The sequence below is a fragment of the Periophthalmus magnuspinnatus genome, chromosome 1 (assembly GCF_009829125.3).
Source record: "Periophthalmus magnuspinnatus isolate fPerMag1 chromosome 1, fPerMag1.2.pri, whole genome shotgun sequence".
NCBI classification, from domain to species: domain Eukaryota; kingdom Metazoa; phylum Chordata; class Actinopteri; order Gobiiformes; family Gobiidae; genus Periophthalmus; species Periophthalmus magnuspinnatus.
This window is the reverse complement of record NC_047126.1, coordinates 8877116-8898619: the sequence shown is the minus strand read 5'-3', so window position 1 is coordinate 8898619 and position 21504 is coordinate 8877116. Positions and strand designations below refer to the sequence as shown.

Here is a 21504-nt window from a genome sequence, read left to right as displayed (position 1 = left end):
TTGTACAACTGGGTTTGTATGAACATTTTATAGCTGCATTTTTAGCATATTTGGGAACATTTTTTGTAACGTGTCATTTTAAGTTTTGTAGGAGGGTGTGGCTGAGTCAAGGCTGTTACGCTTAAAAATGAAACTTGTAAACTACATTTGTTTTGAGTTGAGATCTGATGTAGCTTTCAGTTTTTGTTTTTGTAACCCCATGTGTGTCATCAACTTTTTGTAAAACTTGTATATTAACTAATGACAAATGTTAAATACAGATTTTTAGAGTCGTAGAAACATTTATTTTTCTCATAGAACCAGCAGCTACGTCCATGAAAATATTTAACTATTTTTCTTTTAAATCAAAATAGGTGAAATTGCCCTTTCTTCGCTGTGTACTAAATATTTTGAATGGAAAAGTAATATTACATTTTTTATTTATAGGTAGTGGGTTTTACTTAACACCTTCAAACTATTATGTTATATGTTATGGTTTTATTTATTTATAAAAAATATAATTTGGCCCGTTTGATAAAATTGAACAAAAAGTGGCAGTCATGAAGAGATTCTCTTTTGTACTTGATGGGATGATTCACCATGTAAAATAAAATGTTTTGGACGCCCTGTTTTTTAAAAAGAAAATGCGTGTTTCATTTGTCTTGTTATTTGTTGCAATAATTCAATCAAATAACGCGACAGATCAGTGTCCTCTTTGTGTCATCCCCAACCCTTATCTCAAAATACTGCAAGGAGTTCATATGCATGTGATGACTTTAAAACCCTGCTTTGTTTAAATCCAAAATGACCTTTCACCCCACCTCATGTCTCTGCATTTGACCTGCAAATCAAACCACAAATTGACTCCAGAACAGCCCCCACCTCACCCCACCCCTCTTCTTTCTGCTTGTGGCTTTGGGGATCGGCCTATCACACGGGAAACCACTTGGAAATCTTCCCACCTCGCAGTCTTCACATCTTTGGCTACAAGAATGTCCCCCCGCTGTGATCGTAGCTTCCTGTCCGCCTCCATCTGTTCCCCCCAGTGCTGATCTCAGATAGGCCTGGGAACTGACCGCTTCAGCTGACTGACAATTAAGATGGAAAAAAAAGGGAACAATCTCAAAAATGTTTTCCCTAAATCCAGACGGAGACTATGTACAGTGTAATTATTGTGTCATATAGTCACAGCAGCTCATCTCTTGCAGTGTTTGGGAATGATAATGATTCACGCTACAGATAATCCTTGTAGGTAAGAACAAAAACACATTTTATTTTCAAAAACGTGTATAAAACAGTGCAAATCGCTCCCATTCCAGGTCCAACTACAATCAGAAGAACAGATAGATCTTTTTACATAATTCCTGGTTTGGCGATGTTGACATTTGGCATCTGGTTCTCAGTTCCCAAGATGAGATTGCCAAATCATCCCCCTCTAGGATCAGAATGAATTTATGGCTTAGTCCACTCATATATAACTTACTCCTTTTTGTTATTTAGCCAGGCCTTGTTTGAAGTTCCATGCTTCTTAATATTGTGAAGACATTAATAACGTAGCTCGCTCTTGTTCTCCGACCTACAACATCATTAAACTAAAATGTTTCCTAGGCTATAAAACAACTCCATCTGAACCGACACTAAGAGGCTATGGGAACTTTTAAGGACACTTGGGAGAAAATATAGGGATATACTATTTAAGTTATTATGAGTTTTGTCAGTAAAATAGGACAGTGTGGGTAGATTTCATGTACCAGCCATGAATAAACAATTTTTTTTCTAGAATAGTAGCGGGCCAAGTTTACATCCTTAAGGAACATCTATACATTTTGACCCAGGCTGCTAAGAGACAAATGAAAGGTGCATGGTGATATAAGAGCTATCCATTATAAGTCCATGTATTTTCCCTCATATCTTTTTTGTTTCATTCACTGTGAGGCTAGTTATGACCAGTCCTGTCAGCTTCAGTGTCTCTGGCCCTCAGCGAAGGGCAGCAGTCTGTACAGTTCACCTACACTTGGAGCGGGTGGCGTCCACAGCTTTCTGGTGTCTCCGTTTGTTGAATCTCTTGATGTAGTTGTTGCTTCGAAGCAGACCGTCTCCAGGCTTCAGTTTGCCGCCAACAAGAAGTAAGAGGTCAGAGGGGAGATGGCGCCTCCGGTGGTAGATCTGACCCATTATAATGTATCTGGTCCCTATAAAGAACAGTGAACAGTGAAAAAAAGTGTGGAAGGCGCATATTTATCTGTGGCTCGATACAACAAAAACAACAGCCAGGACAGCACCAAATTATCACCAAGGCCTGTCACAATAGTTTAGTTCAACGAGTATCAACAGATCAACATTTGAGCTGTTGAGGGTCAAAGAATTTCCATATTTATGCCTCACTACTCAACCACTAAAGTCTTTCATAAAGGTTCATTCTATCTTCTCCCTTGACAAAACCACATCACGGACTTGAACAATGCCACTTGCATCTGTGCTGAAAGCTGCAAATACCACCACTGGATCGGAGAGTACATCGAGATCCGTAAATGAGGGCCAAGAACTGTGACGAGGGAGCGTACACCTTATCACACACATGCAGTGCAGTCCTGGAAAAAGCGTCAGACAACTGTATGTGGCGTAAGCTTCCCCTACTGTCTGGAAAAACCAAGTAAAGCAGTCTACAAGACATGTCACCACACCATCACGTGACGCTTCTGAGGAATATATGAAGGAGGTGAAACATGTAAAGCAGGTAAACAAACGAACCTGTCTGATTAAAAGATTTGCTAATTCTATCCACTATAGTGTTTCATTGTGCTATTTAAATTTATTGCAGCCGATTTTTAGTGGCAAAAAGTGGTCTCTGAAACTATCATTTAATCACAATATTTTCTGAAACCCCTCAATTTATCCAGGGTTGAGACATGCACAAAGAGAGTACACGGATCTGTGACTATTAGGACCAATGCTCACATCACATCTGTTACACTGGGTTAATGCACTCACCAAGTTTGATATCTGGACACGGTTTGCTGCATTTGAATGTGTCCACGACCAGAAGGCGGACTTTGAAGAAGAAGCTGTCGGGGGTCACATAGAGGCGGCTCATTTTGTAGAATCCATCACTGGTCACCATGAGTGTGATCAGACGAACTCCTTTACGCAGCACATCGATGTCATGGACGATCCCATTGATGGCTGTGACACGACAAACAGTGTAGGGTTAGTTCACTCACTGAAGACTGAGAAATGTTGGAATACTGTAAAATGCTACGAAAAAAATGAACTTAAGGTGTCCTATGTTGTTTTGTTTTTTTGTTGGGGAGGTCCAGCACATACTTTTGTTATCGCATTGCCTGGAATGTTCCACAATATGGCATTAAACATATTGTCTAGCATCTATTTCGTTACAGGTGTTTTTATTGCTCAAAAATACCTTGAAAAATATGCATTATTACTGTGAGCGGGGTCACCTCTCCCCAGATCTGACCAGTGAATAAGCCTGGCAACATCATTTGCTTGTTTCCGTGGAAATGGATAAGTGCCATACTGTGGAACATTGTAGGCAAATCAATAACATCTCTGTTGAGGTGCTACCAGAAACATGTACATGGAAACAGTTTACAGAGTTGTTTTTTTTTCCATTTACATTTCAAACAGTGTCCCGCAGATCCTCTTTTACATACCAAACTCGCTGTAGCAGTAATGTTCGCGCTCGTCCCTCTCCTTCCTGCACTCGCTCAGGCAGAAAGCGTCATGTGTGAAGTCCGACTCTACAGAACACAAAGAGAGAACGTAAAGTCTGCCAGGCGTCACCAAGGAGCCAGACCCCATTTTACTGTCACTTCTAAAGACAAGGTTGTCATTACAGAAACCCGGGCGGTGCATTCCATATTGTGGGGTTATTAGGGGGAGCTAAGTGGGGGCTGCTTAACATCTTAATTACCCATTTAAATTATTCACTGCATGGTTTTCAGTTGGTATCAGTGTGACATTTCACATCAGTGGCTATGTTCACATGCACACCAAAATCTGATTATGACCTGATTTCTGGACCTTTAGGTTTACTTAAATGACATGTAAACCAGAAAACGTGATGTGAGTGATCAGAGGCATTCTAATAATCTTACAACTCAAAACATTTGATTATAATTAGATTTAGAGTGTGCATGTAACCGTAGCCACTGAGCGTGCAGCATAGTGCCAGGGGAGGTTGTTGGTTGGCTAAAAAACAAGGCTTTCCTTTTAGGTCGGATTAACTTCCATTAAGATGAGACTAAGTATATAATGTAAATGTGGTTTCAATAATATCACTGTTCTATGTCTTCTGTAATATCTTGAATCATTGAGCTTAGACATACTGTACTTCTTTGCATGCTGGAACTGTTTTGGTCAATTTTACTTTTTACATTAATTTGAGACTATGTTTTACTTGTTATAATTAAAATGATTATTATTGTTCCTTGTAAACAGCGTTATTTTACTTATCTTATTATTCTTATTTTATTATGTACTCCTAAACAGTTAATGACTAAGAAATTTCAGGTACACAGTGATATAAGTGCTCATTTTTGTGTCGTAAATACCTCTCCTAAGTACATCAAAGTGATAGAGGAGGCTGGAGGAGCGTCGGTTGAACAGCACAGAGGGGCGGCTGCTGTTTCGGCTCACAATTCCTGACTGATAGATACTGGACTTGCCCGGACGGTTCTCTTCAGGGTCCATCATCCTGCGGTTTGAGTCTCTGCGCGGGACACTGGCTGGAGGTTCAGGCTGAGGAGGTGGAGGAGGCACTCTGGCTCTGCTGTTGGTGTGCACTTCATGATCACTGACCTGGGGTGGGCTTGTGCTGGAGAGGGGGTCTTGGTTGGATTTTGGTGCAGTTTTATTGGTGACGGGAACTGTAGATCCTATTACTGGACTTTTTGGAAGCAAACCTGTGCTCTCTCTGGTCTTCTCACTGTTGTGCTCAATCAGGCGATCAGTCTTTAAACCCTTTTTGCTCTTATTGTGGAGATTATGGTGGCGGGACATGGGAACCAAGTCACTATGTTTGGGCCACACCGCAGAAGGCAGAGGGTGCAAGGTAAACTTCGACTCGCTTGTTCGGCTGTTCTTCTCTAAAAGCTCATTAATGGGTAAAGACGGCTCCTTGACCACCAGTCTGCTCTGGTTGAGTTGAGCTCCTTCAACAAATCCGCTTGGACCCTTTTCAACCACCGTGTACAGCTCTAAAACAAACAATAAATGTAATTATAGTTAAGTATAATTATTAGACAAAAAACTGGAACTTTCTTTGATGCCCAATATTTTAAATTCCTTCAACTACATAAATGGTCTACATAAATACTATAAGAGATACTGCATTGGTCACAATAAAGAGCTATGCATATATCACAAAACTCCAGTAAATAACCTACTTACCTGTAATTACATGTTCTTCGGATTTAAAACAAGGAAAGGTCTGAAGTAGGAGAAACACTAAAATCCTTGCCATTGTGTTTGGTGTATGTGCAGTTTATCCACGTCTGCTACAACGCAGGGATTTCTTGGATTTTATACTGCTGTGTGATGGGAAGGATGTGAGGGGCGTGGCTAAATTCACACTGCTATGACATTCCATTCATTCATAAATACTATTTCAACCAGATACCTGCAACTAAAGATGTTGCTTGTTGGTTCACTTTAAAATGAGCTAGATTTTTAGATCTTTTAATGTCAAAAGTCTTTCGTTGCTTTTGTTTCCTTTTTCAAAGCTTGCTCTGTGACTTTTGAAATGTTTCTGCAAGTCAATATAACAAGTTGAACTAAACTAGCTTTATCTGTGCTGCCCTCCAGTGGCCACTTAAAAGTCATTTTCGGTTTCCTGTGACAGTGTAAATTTAGCCTGCAGCAGTAGGCTATAATAAGAAAACTTGACCTCACTGCTCTTAAAATAGTCTTCTAAAAATAATCTTGTTCACAGTTAAGCAATTACGCACCTTTACCTCAAATTACTTGACCAAGTTTTTTCCATAGGCTGCGAGAGCAAAGGCAACAACATGTTTATGACCTAGAGAGCAGACAAATGGGCATTTTGCTCATTCAGCTGTTCAGTAGTTAAAAAAACACATTGACTTGGCTGTTTCCACTGCACGTTGTTTTGAATGGTGTTTATTTTACTCACAGTGCATGAGGACACATATGGGACGACACGAACTGCAAGAATACATGGCGAAATCGTTGTTAAAAGATTCCACGTTGATAACAACCACAATGTAAAGACCTGCCTACTGAACTCCTAAAATGAAGTTAAATACGACCCAGATGGGACTCGAACCCACAATCCCCAGCTCCGGAGGCTGATGCCTTATCCATTAGGCCACTGGGTCATTACGCCGCCTATACAGCAGAAATACGTCATAAAAACCATAAAAGAACAGTATTGCTTTAATGGTACCGTTTCTCTTATGACAATACCTTACTTGAGACACAGGTTAAAAATATTCGACACAATCGCAGAGCATGGTTTGAATGCAGCCTCACAGCGACCACAGCAGCACCAAGCAGCAACCAATCCATGCGCCTCCAACACATGTCCAACGCGAACTCAACGCGCCACGTTTCTTCTCGCGAGATTTCCGTTTGGTTGCCACTGACAACTGCAGAGGAGTTTTGTGTATTTTTTTTTTTAAAAAGGAGGCGCTCGGAGTTTTTTGAACCAATGGGGATCGAAAAAACTATCAGGGCGGTCCGTGATAGACGTCAGTTACTTGAAAGAAAAAAGGGACAAGACCGTCGCAAGGTAAGCACATGTTCAGAAGAGAAAGCACTAGCCTGAAAACTCTTAAATACATGTAACGTTGTGTTGTTTGTTAACTGGAATGGTCAAACTGAACGTTGGCTCTTAATACTACCGTTAAGTGACTGTCTTACAGCTTATTACACGGGGACAGATGTCTTGCTCACTAGTTGTTAAACATGCTGTTAACAAACCGGCTTTGCTCTGCTTTGGGACAAACTTATTTGCTACCATATTTTATCTGTAAACACTATCACCCTCCGCCAGCAGTGCTTCAAAATGTCTAATTCAAGTGATTGTTCAAAGTGTGATCAGGACCTCTGCATTGGATCATTTGTGCTGCTCCTCGGTCAGTAATGTCAGCTGACTGCGACAGCGGAGCAAGACTCTGCCAGTTCAAAAACAAGGGTAAAGACACAAATGTAAGTTATTCACGTTGTCTTAGAGAATGAAAAGCCTTAAATTTCTCTAGGTAGCATTATAATAAGCTGTGACTGTTTGCAGGAGCTCAGGCGCAGGAGAGCGGAAGTTAGCGTGGAGCTCCGGAAAGCTAAAAAGGATGAGCAGATATTAAAGAGGAGGAATGTGGAGAGCCCTGTGGATGAACATGTGGAGGAGCAAGACTCAAATGGACAGGTAAAGTTGGCCACATGCTGTAGATATGTGGTGGTTAAATATTATAGCTTACATAAACACTATATTATAATAAGAAGTAATAGCTGTTACACCGATGACGATTTTTCTGTCCCAGTTAGGTTTGTGCTGTATTTTAGGCTTATGGATAAATGTGCTTACAGATAAATATGATGTGTTATTGCACTCTGTTGCCATTTATAATGACACATTTTTCTACACATATAGACAACTCAATGGTCAGTTGAAAAAATTTTGGAAGGCATGCATAGTGAAAGCCTACCTTATCAACTGCAGGCAACACAAGCTGCTCGGTAAAGTAATTTATTTATTCTTTTGTATTTTTGTCTTTTCTTTTTGTCTTTTCTGACATACAATCTGTTTTTTATTTATACAGAAAACTTATTTCAAGAGGAAAGAATCCTCCAATTGACAGCATAATTGAAGCTGGCCTTATACCCAGATTTGTTTATTTTCTTTCATTATCTGAATGTGCTCCAATTCAGTTTGAGGCCGCATGGGCTCTCACAAACATTGCCTCTGGGACTTCAGAACAAACCAAGGCTGTTGTGGAAGGAGGGGCCATTACAGCATTTATTAATCTGGTGTCATCACCACACCCACACATCAGTGAACAAGCCATCTGGGCTTTGGGGAACATTGCAGGTTGTGTATATAATTTCATTTACTTTTCTTTCAACTATTAAGCTCTTTCTTCTTTTCATGTGTTTTTAATAGTGCTTTTTGCATTTACATATCAATATTAAACATGATTGTGTATATTAACTAGGCGATGGACCTAATTTCAGAGACCTTGTGATAAAACACAAAGGTCTACAGCCTCTGCTGATTTTGGTGACTACGAATGATCTCTCTGTCTACCCAGTAAGTATTATACTGAAAAATGCACATGCTATAACTACTGCTACACACTGTAGGAACAATTGTTGAAATATGAATTATGCTACTCATGCATTTTTGTTTCTACTTACTATTTCAACTGTAACACATTTACACCAATCTTCTAGACTGCTTACCTGCGAAACCTCACCTGGACTCTATCCAACCTTTGCCGGAATAAGGACCCTGCCCCTCCGTTGGAAGCAGTGGTGCAGTTGCTTCCAGGGCTCCTCCACCTGCTCCATAGCACTGACAAAGAGGTGCTGGCGGACACCTGCTGGGCTGTGTCCTACCTGACGGACGGCTCCAATGAGAGGATAGAGTTGGTGGTGCGTGCTGGGCTGGTGCCCCACCTGGTCCGGCTTTTAGCTTGTGGAGAAAATACCATTGTGGTATGAATTCTGATTTCATTGTTGATCCTAGATACCGTATATCCAAAATTGTAGTTATTTTTATTTTTCTTCATTTGCAAAACCATACAGACACCTGCTTTGCGGTCACTCGGCAACATTGTGACGGGGACAGATGAGCAAACCCAGAGTGTGCTGAATGCAGGTGCCCTGGCCCTATTCCCTCAATTACTCCGCCACCCCAGGCATAACATCCAAAAAGAAGCTGCATGGACAGTGTCTAACATCACTGCCGGCAAGCACAGCCAGATCCAGGAGGTTATAGATGCCGGCCTCATACCCATTCTTGTAGAAATTCTCAGACATGTGAGAGAATGCAGGGGATATTGTTATGGGGGTATTATTTGTAGTGCATGTCTTTACACATTTTAAATGATCACTCTGTTGTCTATTTTTTGTACAGGGAGAGTACAAAACACAGAAGGAGGCGGTGTGGGCAATCACTAATTTTACAAGTGGAGGAACTGTGGAACAAGTGGGTTACCTTGTCAATTGTCATGTGCTGCCATCGTTGGTTCGACTGTTGTCTACAAAAGAGAGCAAAATAATTTTGATCATCTTGGATGCTATCTGTAAAATTTTACAGGTCTCTGTAAAATTAGATGTTATACAGAGTATACTGGGTGCTGGCAGCAGATTAAATCAATGTATTTTTGTCTTTTTATAGATGGCAGCGAAAACAGGGGAGAGCGACAAGCTCTATTTGATGTTTGAGGAGGTTGGTGGGCTTGAAAAGCTTGAAGCACTGCAATACCATGACAACGAGGCAGTCTACAAATCATCCCTTGACATAATCAATCGCTTTTTCTCTCTAGAGGTAAGTTTTCCTTATCCTCAAGTTGGTTTAGGCCAGGAGTATGTAAGCTTGCTTTTTTGCCAGCCATTTTTTTCCCCTAGTTAAATATCGTAAATCCAAGTTACTACTGTTGTATGTCACATATAGGCTCTACTCTACAGAAAGCCTGGGTGACCTCCCCAAAAAGCTTTTTAAAGGAATTGACAAAATAAAGTAATTTTAGAGTGTTCTGTTTATCAGACTCCACTAGGGACTGAACTTGGCCCATGGAGCTGACGTGCACATTATTAGTTTAGAGGAAGCTTTGATTAACTTGATCACAGGATCCATTTATCAACCAAATGTATTCTAACTTTATTATAAAATTATAAATAATTATTAAACTAGATAATGTTTACTTATATTATCGATTCATTACTTCAATTCTATATAAAAACTTGCTCCATGAAGCATAGTTAGTCTTTCAGACATTCATTTGCTTTCACAACAGAGACAGTTACCTTTTCTACCAGTTACTGCTAGTTTACATTTTAGGCAAATACACCATTTATGTAGATATGTATGCATGTTGTCATTGTTTTTGACCTATGTGTTTGAACTATTAAAAAATACAAAACATGTTTATGCATTAACACTTGCTGTTGCTTGTCTTTAAGAATGAAGATGACATGTCTCTGGGCCCTGAGGCAACAACAGATGGCTATGATTTCCAGGCACCTCAAAACCAAGGCACTTTCAAATTTTAACAGTCACTACTACCCTCTTTTATAATGATGACAAGTGTAATTGGTATCTTGTTTGTATTTTTACTATTGGAATATTATTTGTTTACATTATACTAATTCCAAATAAATGTTAAATGAACATTCCTGTTTTTTAATTGAGTTTCTCAACACAAGAAAATTTACTTGGGTTTCACCTTCATGATATATGTTGCCATTTGAGGACAGTTGACCATACAAAAGATTTGTGTTGTTTTGAACTGTTAATTGCTATGGGAGCGGTCCCAACTTTTCCTCATTCTGAAACCCATGGATAATCCAAACGCCAAAGTGCCCATGTAACCACTAGAGGGCAGCTTTCTAATTCTCTACAGTCACATTTAGCTCTTTATGACTGACCTGGCAGACAGAACCACACGCTTTGAGACAACTGTATGACCGTCACCATCAAAAATTAACGCTATATATTTTTTTTTTCTTTACTGTGCTAAAGCAATGTTTTATTTGATTGAGCATAAAATGTGATTATCTCTGACAAAATTACAATCTAGAATTATCCATAATATTTAGCGATTTGTTTCAGTAATGTATTATTCAGTTATGTCGCTTAAATATTTCATACTGAGTTGAATCCAATTTATTTCAAGTACAGAAATAGTGACACATTTGCTCTTTAGGCTACAGATACGTGTTTGCATGTTGCAGTAGGATGCTTTTATGTTGACAGGCTGCACCGGGTATGCGCTTTATTTGCGGTGAGTCGGTCTGCTCTTACAGACTCGGCTCTTTTAAGCATCACGACCAGCTCCAGTGTGAGCCGCGCGGACACTGTGGAGCCTGTGCGGATGGAGGACAAGACTGTTACTATATATTTTTAAACGGCAACCTTCTTTCATCACATATTTCTAGTCGGGATGTTGATGATTTGATTATTTTGAACGCGCCTCACAAAGCAGCGATATTTGTAATGACGTGATTCCGTTTGCTGCACACTCTCAGCGTGATATGCTATGGTGTTTCTTGGAGCTAATCCGAAGCTAACAGCGCCAGGGTTGTTTTGGGAGCTACGTTCTTGATACACCTTTTTATACGTATACATGAGTCAAATATTTCTTGAAATATTGTCAAGCTGGAATACACAAGGGAATGTCTAACCAAGGAGTGAGGAGAAATGGCCCGGTAAAGCTGCGTTTGACAGGTAAGAACATTTAAAAACCGTTTGGTCTGTAGCATGTTAGCGTGTTAGCCAACCACGCTAACTAACATTTCTGCAGCTGCACTGTGACCATGGACTGAATGATTTGTCTTATCGTGGTGTATACCTGCTCTAAATACTTGGATTATTCGTGCATGAATGCTTCTGTTTTGGCTCTAATTGTGTTGTACTGAAATTACGAGTGCAACCTATAAAAATGTTTAATCTGAAGTCTACCGTTTTATAAAATTTTGCATCTTGAATTGGTGTACAAAGGTGTATTTTAACTCGCACGGTCAATCCTACCATTTTAATCAGTTAGTTATTGTCTTTTACTCCTGCAGCCATCTAAATATATGTAATTGTACTTTGCATTTCATTTTGATACACTTAACTCTGCGTTTACTGTGGACTCAGGCTCAAAAAATGATAAGTTGTGACAGTTGAAGCAGACAATTGAAGTAATGCTAATGTTATGATAAAAAACTGAGACAGCAGTTTCCAAAAGTAATTCCTTAACTTTATTGTGAATAAAACATCACATGAATTACTTGTTTTACCCAGTGAAGATCTCAATGCAGTAAAATCTATAAAATTGTGACAGAAACAGAACTATTTGTCATTTACCATCAAACTTAAATGGTCTTACCCAGTCTACTATCCTGACCTGAGTTTTTTCCCTTTCCGCACATGGAGAATGGTTTTAAAGAAATGCTGCAGTGGCCTTCAGAAGGAATGCCAGGAATGTAAACTCTCACAGAGGATGTATGTGTGTTTCCAGTTCACAGACACATCCTCGCTCGCAGGGTCAGTCTGCTCCTCTGTGCTGAGAGTCCACTCCACAGGGTCTCCTGGGTTCACACTGGGATCCACTCTAATGCATTATTATTACAAACTGTGTAGCAATGATTTAAGTGTCTCCGAGTGCGATCATTTAGCCTTCATGGTACATACCAGCTGTCAGCCATACGTACATGTATTGTATTTATTTATTTACCTATTTAGAGGAGACTATTTGACTCCGCTCAGCTACACTGTTCAAGCTCTGGTTTCATCACATTCTCCTCTCTCCTCCCTTTCAAATAAAATGCATTACATTTGCATTTAGATAGCAGATTTATGCCAATAATTTCATGTTATGTAACAATGAAGCTGCTAATATTTGTATTATTAAGACTGTCACACAGCCTATACAGTATTTAAAAAACAGTAACTATACAAACCCTTGATGAGCACCTGTGAGGACTTTGGTAATTCTTGGTTTATTATGGACCACTTGATTAATCAATAATTCTGTTCATATCCAGTTATGCTTATTTGATATAGAAAAATATACTACTTTGCTCTGATAGATTTGCTTTCCTTTTTTTGCTATTTATTTTGAAGTTCCAACGCAGTCTCAGACTCATTCTCACTCTGTTAATTGTCCTGCTGTGCCTGTCCTGTCCTGAAGGCTTGACTAAAATCCCATCACCTTGACTTCAAACTTTGGTCCTTATCTGCAGCTCGCTGTCACAGCGGAGCCTTTTTATCCGATCCACTTCCTCCATTAGTGACTTCTGGCACGCAGCTGCAGCAGTGGGGACTGATGGGAAAATCATCCCTGGATTCTTCCACAGCTACGCAAGGAAACCTTTCTTTACTGTCTCTTTTACAGCAGCTCTGTGTTGTTCTGGAAGCACAATTAGTCTGAATTAGCTCTGTGCTCAGAAAATCTGTCAGTTATCTGACTCCCCAATAATCTAAATAACCCCACACATGCACACGATTTACAATTGTAAAATATAAAAATAGATAATTTAAAACATATTATTGAACATTCCACACAGCAGCAACATTCCAGAGAATGCATAAAAAAGTGCTAAACTAATGCATGAAACCCACATCTTTTACAAAGAAAAAAAGGGATGTGTGTTGCATAAACAATGTACATTTTTATCAACTCATTTATACACTGATTGTACTACAAGGCTTAAATTGCAAAGCTGAAAAAGTGAGTTTTTCTGTGTATTCTGATTTTGTGCCATTATACGCCACACAATAAACCCAGGGTGTAAAGGTATAAAGTAAACCGGTAAGACTCTTTTTGAGATATTTCTTTATCAGGATTGGTATCGTAAATGTTGTATTGTGCGGTTCTTGGCAATGTGCAGCTCTAATATTTAGTGAGGGGCCGTGCACCTTGTTTTAAGGTTTTGAGTTTGGGTGAATGAGTCATTAGTGCACACAGCTGAGTCATATTGCGACGTGTGATCTGTTATTTGTCTGTAAACGTGTTACTGTTATGGCCCTTTAGTCGATTAATCGGGCAATGGAGTCCACCAAATACCAAAATTTGTATTAGTAATTAGTCATTTTATTTAGATTATTTGGAACAACAGCAGACAGGACACGCTAGTGACTGAGTGAGTTAGCTGAAGATTTGATATCTTTTGTTATTTCTATGTAAACAGGAAGGTTAAATCAATCACACATTTAATCTCTTTATATAAATAGTTCCCTTGTACTTTTTTCTTTGTCAGTAGTAGTTTTTGCATGAACTTCCATGCAGTTGTAGTCTTGTGAGTGAGTGATACAGATATGTAATAGTTTTGAGAGCTTTTGCCACACCCCCTTTATAGTCGGCTAATCGATCGGCAGCACATGTTTTTAGTCCATTAAGAATCTCTTCAGTTGACTACAGTCCTAAAACATCTAAAGTGTCATTTTAGATAAAGCCCAAGACTTTTCGATTTCTACTAGTGGCTCCTTAGTTTTTTATAAATGAATTACCCACAATTGTATTTACCATTGTATTATTGGAGTAATTTTGTATTAATTTTTTACATCCAGTTGATGATTTGACCTGGAGATATTTAAATATGTTCTTTCAACGTGACTTGGATACAGAAAGGTTTTGACAGTATTCACTATCATCGCTTTGTTTAGTGACACTACTGTTCAGCCCAGTCCGTGTTAAATTCCAGCGTTACCTCGGCCTCCCTCCTCCTGGACCAGACACTCCTTTTTAGTCTGGATTCATGTTTTTCTTTAGTCTGCCTTTCACTCCTCCAGATAGGGCTGATAGATGGTGCAAAAAAACTACATGAGTTTGTGCATTTTGTTGTGAATGTTTGTTGTGACAAAAGTGAATATAAAATTACCCATAAACATTCAAAAATTTTACTTTATTACATAACAAATAAGTTTATTTTTATTGTAATGTGCTTTCTTTGAATACTGTGTATAAAATCATCTTAAAATTCAACAAAGGTTGCTCATCTTCAAACAACATTCACAATATTATCAATAATTTGACCCAGGCCCCTTTAGTCGTGGTTAATCTAGAAAACATTGTATCACTGAGCCTCTAAAGCCCAGTATTTGCCAGGGGCTCCCCTCTCCCCGCTCTTCTCCCAAATTGAGTTTGTGCTTTTGTTTTGAGGTTTTTGGCGTCACAGCTGCAGATTTATGAGGATGTAATTCCATAATTTGGATGAAAGAGAACACAGTCTTTCCTCTTGGAGCTGGCTCTCTCCTCAGCTCATGTTTCATGGTGCGGGGAACCCCCAGGATTCCAGAGCCTCATATTATCCTGCCACTTTTTAGTCAATATTGTTTATTTTTCCTAATATCTTCAACAGATGCAAACTGTCAAGTAATCTCGCTGTATTCATACAGGCCAAGTTATTTGGAAAAACTGGCATTTCAGATTTACGCCTCACAGGTTACCAAGTATGGTTTCTTATAAATGTTAGTCTTTTAAATATAAATTATATTCAGGTAGTGTGTCCATTTAGGGTGAACTGTTTTGCGTGTTGTGTTTGGATCTAGTGGCATCAGGTCGTTGTGAACAGGAAGTCGGAAAGACTGAACACAGCATTGCATAACTTGGCTCCTGAGGAGGTGAGCATCCGTTTGCACAACACATTGATTTTCCAGCAGTTATGGAGGATTTCCCTGCACAATATTCACAATTCCTCACACATTTCCCTGTCCAAGTCTTTGACTTTCCTATGTTTGCATCACTTACTAATTAAGTATTTAATTTAGTGAGTATTTACTCTGCAGAAGCTGCTAATTATAATAAAATATAATTTATATTTATATTAAGCAGTTTGAAAGATAATATGGTACATGCATTGTTTTCTAGTACTTTTTTCCCTGCATAAATGAAATGAACTTCCTTGCAGGTGTAGTCTTTTGAGTGCAGTTGAGTCAGTACAAGACTTTTTTGCTAATGCAGATGAATATAGAAATTTGTGTATCCATTACAAAGTTTTTTAGTATAAGGGGGAATGCCTTTTACACTTAAAATACAGCCAAAATTGCAGATATTTTGGACCTATGAATTAAGAATTGATAGCCGGTTTAAATTTCTTGTTTTTTTTATTTAGTGTTTGAATAAACAATTAAACTAATCTGAAGTCAAGTAATTTTGCCTCTTCAAAGCTTAGGAATTTAGGCTTAGAATTTGACATCAACAAATCCTTTTAAAGACTAAATGTCAGTACATAGATGCTGATGTATGCAGGTGCTACTTTAAAGGTACTGTACATATGTCCCTGTCACTCTCCATCTCATCCCTGTGTCCTGAGCTTCCCCTTCTCTCCATTTCTCTCTCTCTCCTTCTTGAACAGGAAGCCCCTCATCCCTCTTGTCTTGTCTCTCTTTCCTTCCTCCATCGCTCAGCCCCGGATGTGGCCCAGACTGACGACAGACAGCGCTGGCTCCACTTTACGAACTGTTTTCTCCTCATCTCTCCTCAGATTGGGAGCGCTGCACAAATGCATTTCCTGAAGCTATGATAGATTTTAGAGGGCCCAACCTTTGCGATTACAAGAAAACACCTCAAACTGTGATATTGGACTGACTACTTTCTTTTGTTTACATTTACATGCTTCTCAGTGTCTTCAAACAATTGTTGCATGGTGGCACTAGGCTTGTCACGACACCAAATATTGAAGCATGAAACATTGATACAGAGAAATATTGCGATAAACGTAATATTGCAACTGTTTTAAGAGATTAACAGATGTGTGTTTTCTTTTTGTTTTTTTCTCTGCCAAGATTGATGCCGAAACGGATTGTTTAGAATACAAAGCAACTGATGGCCAATAAGCTCTGCCGACGGTTTGTCTCTTCCTTAAAGTGTTAAATTGTTGTGTGTTTGTTCTAGGCAGTAAATCGACCAAAACAAAATACAGGCCAGTGCTGGCGATTTAAGGCTGATATATTGGCCAACCTATATATTGTTTTTTCTCTACTATTTTTAAATATAGTTTTAAAAGGCCTGAGCTGCAACAAATAAATAACAGATTGAACTAATAATTAGCCACAGAGGTTATTTATTCAACCTTCTGCAGCTCAAATCTTGGCGTATTACATAAAAACGGCAGAAGTCTCCATTATTGCAAAGAAATTTTACACATGATAAATATTGAGCCCCAAAATATATTCCAGCTTCCATATATTGATCTTGACAGTATTATTGACAGGCCTAGGTGGTTCTGGCAGAGCATCTGTGGATATCGTTTGACTCTTGAGTGATTGTTTCTGTATCGATCGCACTGTCCCTTTAGATTTGACATTTCCTCTTTTCATGTCAGAGGGCTGTGTGTGGGTCTGCTACAGCAATTTCACCAGAAGCACTAGCACCGTTTTGTTTCCAGCGTGGGAGATTAGGATTTTTACAGAGGAAGAGGATGGAGAGGTGAGACCGAGGTGATGTGTGGTGTCAGCCCACGCCTCTCGCACTTGTACACCCAGCAGCAGCAGCAGCTTTGTGCATCAAAACAAGTGGAAGTGGAAAAGGGGAGAGCAGTGTTTTAGTGGTGGCAGTTTGCTTTGTTCAGTAGCACTGGAACTCCAAACACGCAGTTCAGTACACAGTGGAAATGTGTGCCATAAAAGGTCATTTATGAACGCTGGTGCGCACAATTCTAGCACTGTAACCAAATCTGAGGTGGTCAATTCTGTAATGTATGTTGAGCAGTATTGGTGAACATAGACTGTATAAGTGGACTAGGGGAGTGTAACGTCACCCATAGCATCAGCTCCAGTCAAATAAGCTCATTGAGGCTAGCAGTTATAGGAACGAATTTGGAGTATGGTATTTGATTGCTAAGATACTCACAGGAGGGAATTACAAAGAGCCAATCCGGAGCGAGGCTGTTGAAGGTAGCGCTCCTTCCCGCCCGCTCCGCTTGTTTAGTAGGGAGCAGGCGCTTAGCAACGCTGTCAATCAAAACTGTTGCTAATGCTAGCAGGAGCGACCTCGAGGAAAGAAGGCACCTGACTTGTTAGTTGTTAATGTGTATGTCTTGATTTATGGACACAGTAACAATAAAAATACCAGGATCATGTAGAACGAGCCAATATGAACAGACCAAAAGGATTAGGTTCACTGCAGCAGTTACAGAGAGAGGGTTGACAATTTTTCAATGTAAAGTTAATTGAAGCCAGAGTCAACGCGTCCATTAACTTCCTATTTGGAGCATGGCGGCTAGTGCGTTAATTATGTCCATCTATACTGTCTATTACTGAAACAGAAGATGACATTTCGCATTAGGGCTGAACGATTTGGGAATTGCGATCTTTCTGACACTCATTGTGATTAGATATGACTTTTGTGGGATTCTGTTCAAAGTTCACATTTTAAACTCCCCTAGAAAAATTGACGAAAAGAAATATGAACCGACAAACTAATGCAAGAATCACAGGGTCACAGGTTTCTATACTACAGGGCCAGCAGTTTTTATCCAGAATCAGGGGACAAAGGGGTCTGTTGTCCACAGCCTCAGGGTTTTAGGGGCTCGCTACTGGACTTTCATCCTATTAATTCATATTAGAAGGGGCCCGTATGAGGTTTCTTGCCCCGGACCCCAACATTTCTGTTGACAGGCCTGTGCAGAATAATACACAATATTTAGTTTGATTTGGAAATGATGGTACTTACAAAATTGCAGACTGTGATTTGCTAATTGCGTTCATTCAAATTGTGATTTTTCTATATCTGATTGTAGACCAGAGCTGTGGCAACCACAGTGCAACCTGTTAACCCATCTTCACCTCTTGAACTTTTTTTATTTTATTTTTATTTAACCTTTATTTAACCAGGAAGGTCCCATTGAGATTAAAAACCTCTTTTTCAAGGGAGTCCTGGCCAAGAGGCAGCACATTACAAAAACAAGTACATACAAACAAACAATGTTAAAATTGCATAGGTCATGAAAAACAGTTGCACATAATCGAGGCAGTCTGTAAGGCTTTGAGTTTAGTTTTAAAAACATTTAAGGACAACAGTTCAGTCAGTTTCCAGTCTTTCTGCAGCAAGTTCCAAGTAAAAGGTGAAGAGTGAACAAAGGCTTTCTTCCCCAGCTCTGTGCGGGCAAAAGGAACAGACCGTAACAACTGATCATTTGATCGCAAGGAGTAAGAGCCACTATTTTTCCTTGTGATCAAAGTACAAATATAAGGAGGCAGCAATCCAAGTATGGCTTTGTAAATAAAAGTGTACCAATGCCCCTGCCTTCTAGTAGTCAGAGAGGGCCATTCTACTCTTAAGTATAATTACTTACTTTACTTAACTAAACTTAATGGTAAAGTGGAACTAGCTATTACCCTACTGATGGAGTAAGCCAGAATCTGTATTTTTCCTTAAGTAAAACTATCACATGAAAAAACTACCTAAGTAAAAGCATTAAAGTACTTCTTTAAAGTACTTAAAGAGTAAAAAGTAAAAGTATTTTGTGCAGAGTTTGAGATCTTTCCCAGCCATTTTTATTTGTATATTTTGTAAACTATGAATGTGGTGAAAATAAACGCTCAATAAACCCTCAGCATTTTCTACTGGTTTCAGCCAATAATAAAAAATACTTTTACTTTTCAGTCCTGTTAAAAAACTGTAGTGGAGTCAAAAGTACAGATACCTGTATGTCGTAAAAGTAAAAAGTATCCACTTTAAAATCGGCATAAGTAAAACATTTTGGGTATCTCTTCTTTACTCATCATCATTTGCCCGAAGTGAATTAGAACCTCAGACTCATTCCCCGAGTTTGTAGAATTCAATTACTTCTGTGTTTACAGCTGACGGGCCTCAGTCTGTCTCCGTCTATAATCAGTTTGGTTTGATATTTGGTTAAAACTGTCTCGCTGCTGTTTTCATACATCCAATAATGATAATAATGGTCCCACACATTCTTCCACTTGTCTCTGCATAGCCCTGGCCTTTTGATCATAGACTTGTCTGCTGGGACCGAGGGGAGAGGGAGGGGTGTGTCAGCTGTAGACCGCTGGCCTTTTAAATGAATGACATAATTGGCATCCTGAGCATTCACTGTGCTGGGGGAAAGCACTTGGAAGTAATGGCTTTGCAGAGGAAGTGTGCTGTAGGTTAGTTTGGCAGCATTTTCACATTGTATACTGCATCGAATACCTGCTGCGCGAAACTGAAACGGTCACGTAGACAAGGACTGAAAACGTGCCAACATGCATTTTCTGTTAGTTCCAGTGCGTTGAGAGAGTCGGGAGAGAGTAGGGAGAGCCAGGGAGGCGTTGGGGAAGAGGAAGTGTTTTGTTAAACTGTTGAACAATGATGTGAATTAGACTCCTGAAAGAGCCACAACAAGGCTAAAGGCCAAGGATGTGGGCCTTCCCTTTTTTAAATCTCACCGATCGCAGCTAACAATGCACAGTTCTACCTCAAAGTTCCACAGAACTTTACTGAGAATCACCTAAACTACACTTTGGTGTCTTCTGTCTCAGTTCCTGTGGGTGTCACTCTGGTTGTAACGTTATATGTGTCGTTTACATCGTTTTGAGGTCAGAGCAGGTTTAGAGGAAGCACTTTCCTTGAGGACAGATCTCAGCTCAGCGTTGTGTTGAGAGACCGTCTCCTTTATGCCACAGTTTGACCATTTAGGATCCAGTGGCAGTTTGTCTATGGCGTTTTAACGGCTCATTTGCGCTTTCTATTGTACAATTCTCTTCCTTGTTTACACGCAGGCTTCTTTTACACCTAGCTCATCTGTTTTTGCGCTGGATCTTGATCTACAATCTTCGAGTGACCGAATGAAATTTTAATACATTAACAATAAATACAGTATAATATCAGTGCCATAGACTTTAATGTATTGGTTGAAATTTTAAAGTGATTTGTTTTTAAAATATTTCTTTTGTATAGGTGTGTTCCCTTTGTCATTAATTGATTCAAATATTATTAATAGTTCAAATACATCAAAGGTTAACCAGCTACATGCTAACTAGTATCCATAACGCAGTTGTTTTAACTCCAAAAAGCATGTTTAAAACACAAGATACGGCAAAATGTTTGAATAACTTTTTTGAATGACTTTTCCGTAACGTCTATGGGAAGGCACGTGTATTTGTATAGAACAATTCGTACACAAAGTAATTAAAAATGCTTGACAGAATAGAAAATACCTTAAAATCACAATGCAACAAATCAAAACATAAATAATCTGTAAAAATTAACATTAAAAGGCATTTTTGTTGTAGGTATGTTTTGTTCTTTGTTCACCACATTACTTTATTATTTGCAGATATTGAGGTGGAAGCTATGAAATGAATATTACATTAAAGACTAATGATGGTGAAGCATCCTCATAACGCCTCACTTGATTGAATCAGTGGGGCAGAACGGCTCTACTTGACCACAGACGACACGCTGGTCACACCACCCTGCTCCATCCTCAGAACTCAGAATATTATATACACTTTGTAGGCCTGTCACGATAACACATTTTGAAGTGTGATATATTTCTGAAGTAAATATAGATGATAAACCATAATATGCTGTTGCTTTTCCTGGAATATTCCACAGTATGACATAAAACCTATCTATCCTCCATTGATCAAATCCAGGTGTTTTCATTGCTAAAATACCTTGAAAAACATACGCCACTCCACAGACCTGACCTGTAACTTGGCCTGATGGTGTCTCTGCTCATCTCCATATTGATACATAGTTTTAATTTCGTACTGCGGTATGAATTTCAGGTAAAGTAATAACATCTCCATGACAACACCAAGTAGGGAAGTCTCTGCCGGAAAAGTTATGCAGTGCACATTTTAAGTAGTTACTTGCATCTCTAACTAGTCAA

General features: G+C 39.2%; 3 protein-coding genes and 1 non-coding gene across 4 annotated transcripts in view; 2 read left to right on the top strand and 2 right to left on the bottom strand.

Moving 5' to 3' along the window:
• Window positions 1-226: 226 nt before the first annotated feature.
• Window positions 227-5551, bottom strand: LOC117374841 (UPF0450 protein C17orf58 homolog). The gene is made up of 5 exons (XM_033971042.2): window positions 5389-5551; window positions 4551-5195; window positions 3651-3737; window positions 2971-3162; window positions 227-2171 (listed from the first exon to the last, which is right to left on the bottom strand). Exons 1-5 carry the CDS (start codon window positions 5459-5461, stop codon window positions 1984-1986), a joined length of 1185 nt encoding a protein of 394 aa, XP_033826933.2. The 5' UTR covers window positions 5462-5551; the 3' UTR covers window positions 227-1983.
• Window positions 5552-6262: 711 nt separating this feature from the next.
• Window positions 6263-6335, bottom strand: trnar-ccg (transfer RNA arginine (anticodon CCG)). The gene has a single exon. It is a non-coding gene; the product is annotated as a tRNA-Arg (tRNA).
• A 388-nt stretch (window positions 6336-6723) lies between these two features.
• On the top strand, window positions 6724-10346 carry LOC117377007 (importin subunit alpha-1-like). The gene is made up of 11 exons (XM_033973446.2): window positions 6724-6748; window positions 7052-7167; window positions 7250-7381; window positions 7607-7692; window positions 7776-8044; window positions 8169-8263; window positions 8407-8670; window positions 8761-8994; window positions 9092-9274; window positions 9356-9505; window positions 10141-10346. Exons 2-11 carry the CDS (start codon window positions 7102-7104, stop codon window positions 10228-10230), a joined length of 1569 nt encoding a protein of 522 aa, XP_033829337.1. The 5' UTR covers window positions 6724-6748; window positions 7052-7101; the 3' UTR covers window positions 10231-10346.
• A 633-nt stretch (window positions 10347-10979) lies between these two features.
• LOC117371596 (E3 ubiquitin-protein ligase SMURF2-like) overlaps window positions 10980-21504 on the top strand; it is a 40084-nt gene continuing 29559 nt past the window's right edge. The window contains exon 1 of the mRNA XM_033967299.2: window positions 10980-11404. Within this exon, the coding sequence (XP_033823190.1) occupies window positions 11353-11404 (52 nt within the window). The 5' untranslated portion in view covers window positions 10980-11352. The remainder of the gene's footprint in view (window positions 11405-21504) is intronic.